The sequence below is a fragment of the Eimeria mitis genome, genomic scaffold (genome assembly GCF_000499745.2).
Source record: "Eimeria mitis Houghton genomic scaffold, Emh_scaff3561, whole genome shotgun sequence".
NCBI classification, from domain to species: Eukaryota; Apicomplexa; class Conoidasida; order Eucoccidiorida; family Eimeriidae; genus Eimeria; species Eimeria mitis.
The window spans coordinates 5,228-5,825 of NW_013571906.1; the positions used below are offsets into that span (position 1 = coordinate 5,228).

The 598-nt window shown below is 54.7% G+C and overlaps 1 protein-coding gene across 1 annotated transcript in view; it reads left to right on the top strand.

Annotated features, from left to right (window-relative positions):
- EMH_0067270 (uncharacterized protein) overlaps nt 1–330 on the top strand; it is a gene marked incomplete at both ends in the record, with an annotated part of 5,017 nt that extends 4,687 nt beyond the window's left edge. The window contains 1 exon segment of the mRNA XM_013498605.1: nt 1–330. Within this exon segment, the coding sequence (XP_013354059.1) occupies nt 1–330 (330 nt within the window).
- Nucleotides 331–598: the final 268 nt, after the last annotated feature.

Consider the following 598-nt stretch of genomic DNA (forward strand, 5'->3'; position numbering starts at 1 on the left):
GTGTTGCTGCTGCTGCAGCAGCAGGCGGTGGTGCCGCTGCAGCAGCTGCAGTTGCACTATGAGAAGCCAGCTGCAGCAGCAACAGCAGCAGCAGCAAACACAACAAATGATTCTGCTGCTGTTGCTGCTACTGTTGCTGCTGCTGCAGCAACACCGCTTGGACTAAGGAGAGCCAGCAGCAGCAACAGCAGCAACAGCAGCAGCAGCAGCAGCAGCAGCTATGCAGCAGACAGCAAGACGTGGGGTGTCACTACAGCTCTGCTGCTGGGAACTGCAGAAGCAATCATGCCGCCGGTGCTGCTTGCTGCTGCTGCTGATTGCATGCGGTAAGCAGCAGCAGCAGCAGCAGCAACAGCAGCAGCAGCAACAGCAGCAGCAGCAGCAGAGAGGAGACAGAAAAGGAGACAGAGAAAGAGACAGAGACAGAATAGAAAAGGAGACAGTAGCAGCTATACACAAATAGATAAACACACAAACAACCTGCTGCTGTTGCTGCTGCTGCTGCTGCTGCTGCTGCCGCTGCTGCAGTCAGCTGCAGCAGCAGCAGCAAGCAGCACAGCAGCAGAATATATATTTTTATTTCTAAGAACGCTGTGCG